Source organism: Miscanthus floridulus, chromosome 10 (genome assembly GCF_019320115.1).
Source record: "Miscanthus floridulus cultivar M001 chromosome 10, ASM1932011v1, whole genome shotgun sequence".
NCBI classification, from domain to species: Eukaryota; Viridiplantae; Streptophyta; class Magnoliopsida; order Poales; family Poaceae; genus Miscanthus; species Miscanthus floridulus.
In genome coordinates, this window is record NC_089589.1 from 123,327,086 (window position 1) to 123,332,187 (window position 5,102).

The window sequence follows — 5,102 nt, forward strand, 5'->3', positions numbered from 1 at the left end:
TTTATTTTTTTTATTTTTGTTTTCAAAATTTTTTCTGTGGCATTTATACAGTACCTTGAAGCACATGTTCCAATTTGGAACTTTTCTATGACTTTTTGGTATATTTTTTTAATTTTTTATGTTTACTTGAATTTTTCTCGAAAAAGTAAATTTGAACTGCAGGTCCATGAAATATTAGAATTTAGCGATTCAAAAAATGGTATTCATATTTTTTAGTGTATTTTGAGGCCGTGTGCAGGGACATTCCTGAAATTTTGAACATCTGTTTCACGAAACATGACCACCAACTTGTTAAAAAGGTGTTTTTTAATTATATAAAATGCAAACGAAGTCCAAAAACTTCTGTGTCACATGTGGAGATGTCTGGGTTTTAGGCATCGTACGTCACAACTTACTCGGAAACTTCTAAATTTTTTACCAAAGCCTCTACATGCGATGACATGACACCTCGACAAGTTTCGTGATTTTCGGACTTCGTTTGCATTTTATATAATTAAAAAACACCTTTTCAACAAGTTGGTGGTCATGTTTCGTGAAACAGATATTCGAAATTTCACGAATGTCCCTGCACACGGCCTCAAAATACACTCAAAAACATGAATACCATTTTTTGAATCGCTAAATTCTAATATTTCATGCACCTGCAGTTCAAATTTACTTTTTCGAGAACAATTCAAGTAAACATAAAAAGTTAAAAAAATATACCAAAAAGTCATAGAAAAGTTTCAAATTGGAACATGTGCTTCAAGGTACTGTATAAATGTCGCAGAAAAAATTTGAAAACAAAAATAAAAAAAATAAAAATACTTTGCCGAGTGTCGGAATTGGCACTCGGCAAAGAAACCTCATTGCCAAGTGCCAGGCTTGCAGCACTCGGCAAAGACAGCACGTTTGCCGAGTGCTAACGGCCAGCACTCGGCAAAAGATGATGGAGGGGCCACCGGCGTCGGCTGAGATATTTTGCCGAGGGTTATTCTTTGCCGAGTGTCTGACACTCGGCAAATATGACGTTTGCCGAGTGTCCCTCTTTGCCGAGTGTTTGACACTCGGCAAACACGGCATTTGCCGAAGGCCGGCTTTGCCGAGTGCGGTACTCGGCAAACTGCCTCTTTGCCGAGTACCCGTGTTTCGACACTCGGCAAAGCGCCGAGCACTCGGCAAAGAGCGCGTCTCCCGTAGTGACCCCATTCGGATTCACTTGCTGGTATTCAAAATGAGCTCCATTGCAATCATAAACACCCCTTCGGATTCACTTGCTGGTCCAGGGCCAAATTGCCATGGGAGACGCCGGCTAAAAAGTGTGCTGCGACGACATGTCCATAGCAGCGTCACCGATTCACCCGTCCATCGATTCGTCACGTACTACTACATACACTCACATCTTACCGCATTCGCCGAGCTATAAGAAGGCGTGAAGCATGCTCTTTGCGACACCAAACCATCCAAGTAATAAAGCATATAGCTCGAGCTGAATTCTTCTACACAAAATCTGTCTGCTTGCATGGTTGAAGCGGCAGCACTCGCAATGGCGAACCACCGCGCCGCCGCCGCCCTCCTCCTGATGGCGTCCCTCTTCGTGGCGGTCGCCATCTCCAGGGCCGACGCGAGGCCCACCGTGCGTCCCAACAAGATGGCGGCGCTCCGCATCGACGCGCATGGACGAGGTATGCAGCTACATACTCGGACCTGTCGTCCAAGCAATCATCCGGCATGAAATGCATCTGTGCCCGTGCATCGTTGTCTGACCGTCTGATGAGCGTGCATGCCGAATGAATGAAATGCCACAGGTTACATGGCGGATGCTGCGGCGCCGCCGGAGCCGGAGTCGGAGCCGACCTGCGACAACTGTGAGAAGCCGGAGCCGGAGCCAGAGCCTGAGAAGCCGGAGCCGGAGCCGGAGAAGCCGGAGCCGGAGCCGGAGCTGACCTGTAAGAAGGTGCACGGGGTGCAGACCGGAGAGACGTGCTGTTCCGTGGGGGAGGGCGCGGGGCTGACCCAGGACCAGTTCCTCGGCTTCAACCCCAACCTCTGCTGCGAGAAGCTCTTCGTCGGACAGTGGGTCTGCCTTGAAGCCACATCCGGTTGTCATGACTAACTTTAATTTGCGCTGCCCCCTGGACCCTGGGTCTGCGACGCTGCCGAGTCGTGCTTTGGCTTTGAATAAGGAAGCGCGTCCTATGATGGTTTAGTTCTCTGTTTTGTTCCCCTCCATGTATGGGCGAGCGAAGTATTTTTTTTTTCAGGAATAATGTATGAGCGAAGTTGCTAATCAGCTAGGGTCGGTAGGTTGTCTGTCAGACTTCTTCAGTATTATGTAGTCATGCGTGTCACTCTGTCCCCGCAACACATTTCCACTAAAAAAATTGATTTTGTCGGTTTGGTCCTATGTAGTCATGAATGTGTATATGTGTTCGATCGATATGTAGCGTGCGTTCTTCATTTCGTCCATCGTGTTGCTGATGCGAGGAGTTGGTATGCTTTGGACTCTACTAATTCAACCGCTACTGGCCTGAAACGTGTCTCCTCGTGGTCACCACACCTCGTGGTCACCACACATTTTGGTGGTTATACAAATTTGGATCCCTAATTAATAACCACCAGAAAATACGCCTTATGATGCAACAGATAAATGCTACTCTCTCCATTCCAAATTCTAAGGTATTTCAACGTTCTTGAAGAGTCAAAGCATCTCAATTTAGACTAAAATTATATAGAAAATTACAAAAATTCATGATATCAAATAGACATATTATAAAAATATAATTAATGAAGAATCTAATGTAGTTGTTTATTATCATATATGTTATTATTTTAGACTTTGTTTAGTTGGGTGAAATTTGGAAATTTGGATATTGTAGCACTTTTGTTTTTATTTGGCAATTAGTATTCAATCATGGACTAATTAGGCTCAAAACGTTCATCTCGCGATTTACAACCAAACTATGCAATTAGTTTTTTTTGTCTACATTTAATGCTCCATGCATGTATCGTAAGATTCGATGTGATGGCTACTGTAGCACTTTTTAGGAAAACTTTTTGGAACTAAACAAGGCCTTAGTATATAAATTTGGTCAAACGTGAAATGTTTTGACACTCCAAGAATGGTAGACTCTTCTTATATACTCACTCCGGTTCTCTAAAACAAGTCGTTTTGAGGTTGTCTTAAGTCAAATATTTTAAACTTTGACTATAAATAACTTCTTTTGGGTTGAGTTTGAAAATATAAAAGTGATGGAAATAGATTCATCTCGAAATATAGTTTCATAAAAGTATATATTGACTATATTTTATAAATATTTTATAGCAAAAAGTTACGGTCAAAGTCGTTTCTTAAAGACCGTGTCAATGTCCAAAACGACTTGTTTTAGAGAACCGAAACGAGTATACACTAAAAAAAAATAACTAAGGTTATCGTCTGTGCCCCCACCCCGATCGCCCCCGCTCCCCCTCCCGCAGTCACCCTCCCGCGTCACAGCGAAACGAAACAGATTCCGCATCCAAGACAAGCTCGATAGGGAAATGGAAGAGTCCGTGTTGGCCTACCTGTCGCCTGCTACCGGATCGGAAACGAAAGCAAGCGTCAAAGCCAATCACGCCGTAGGTGTTGTGCTGGGTGGCCGTACTGGTCATGGAATCCGAAGCGCTGGCTCGAGTCATCTCTCATCTGTTGGATCGGCTGGGCCTGTTGGGCACACGGTCCACGATGAAGCTCAGATGGAAGGAAGGCAAATAGACTCTGTTGGCTCTTTTGCAGTGACTAGCAAATATGCCCGTCCGTTACAACTGGAGAACATAAGCTATCGAAAATATTGGAATGCTGAGAAAATTAGGTATCGAATATTCGTAGAAAATAAGAATAAAGAATGCTATATCGCTATTTATATTTTATCCTTCTATAAAAATTTTAAACTAGTTTATTGTAACACCAAAAAATTTCAGCCTTTTGAAATAAGAAAGATTTGATTTAATTATGCAATTATATGTGCATTTTCAAATTTAGGAAATAATATTTTTATGAAATTAAAAGTAAATATAAGGATAGAAACATGTTGATGCATTCATGCTGCTGCACATTTGTTTTTTGTAATGATTAGCTTTGACTAAAATTTGAATTGAATTCAAATTCAAATTGAAAATGAGTTTGAAAATTTTATTTGGAAAAAGAAAAAAAAAGTTTCCTTCTTATCTCCCCTCTCTTCCTCATTCGGCCCGCAGGCCTTTTCCCCGCTGCCCGCTCGCCCTCCCCTCTTCCCTTCCTGGGCCGGCCTATCTTGGCCAGGCAACCGATGCCGCGTCCTTCGCCCGCCCTCAGCCGCTGCCAGCTCGGGCCCGCGCGTCAGCGCCGTCCCCCTCCTCCTGCAACCGCCGCGCCCAGTCCTGGCGCAACCATCGCCGCTCCGCGCCCACGTCCGCGTCGTGGGAGCGCCCTCCCCGCTCCCTGCCTGTATAAATTGGCACCGAGCCCATCGCCGCCCCTCCCTGCTGCCTCCCCGCTCCATTTTCCCGTTCACCCGTGCACGAGGAAGCTACAACTGCCGCACGGAGGAGCGCCGTGATCCGCCGTCCGCCCCTCCGCGCGAACCACCGTCACCGAGCCGCCTCCGCCCCCGTTTTGCTCCACGGTGAGACCCCTTGCTCCCCTCCTTTCCCCGTGCTCTCAATTTTGTGTTTCATGGCCGTTTGAGCCCTATTCGCGTGCGCCCGATAGCTCCCGGCTGCCGGCCATGGCGACCGCCGCCTCAGCCGCGTCCTCCGGCCATCGTGTTGGCCTGGCCGAGTTCCCCTGCTCCCCCTCTTTCTCCTTGTGCCCTCGGTTCTTCGAACCGTGGCCCGTGGCCCGAGTTCCGCGCGCGCCGGTGACCACCTCGCCGCCGCCCAGGGAGCGCCGCCGCTGCTGCACTGTTCCGGCCGGCGCCTCCCTTTCTCTCTCTTCCCCTCTCTAATCCGAGCCGTCCGTTCTTGATCCAACGGCTACCGATGGCCGATACCCTTTTGCCCTGGCATAATTGCTAAAGAGACCCTGAGTTTTTCTAAGTCCTAACCTGCAGTCCAAAGCACGTTTCCAGAGTACGCATTCTCGTTTTGAAAATATAAAGTATACT

General features: G+C 46.5%; 1 protein-coding gene across 1 annotated transcript; it reads left to right on the plus strand.

Annotated features, from left to right (window-relative positions):
• Positions 1-1,525: 1,525 nt before the first annotated feature.
• LOC136486016 (uncharacterized) lies at positions 1,526-2,095 on the plus strand. Its single transcript, XM_066482777.1, has 2 exons — positions 1,526-1,664; positions 1,788-2,095. Exons 1-2 carry the CDS (start codon positions 1,526-1,528, stop codon positions 2,093-2,095), a joined length of 447 nt encoding a protein of 148 aa, XP_066338874.1.
• The last annotated feature ends 3,007 nt before the right edge of the window (positions 2,096-5,102 follow it).

Excerpts from the sequence above, each read along its gene's own strand:
- LOC136486016 (XM_066482777.1), top strand. The coding sequence starts at position 1,526 with ATGGCGAACCACCGCGCCGCCGCCGCCCTCCTCCTGATGGCGTCCCTC. Across the intron at positions 1,665-1,787 it reads CATCGACGCGCATGGACGAG|GTTACATGGCGGATGCTGCG; the intron begins GTATGCAGCTAC and ends GAAATGCCACAG.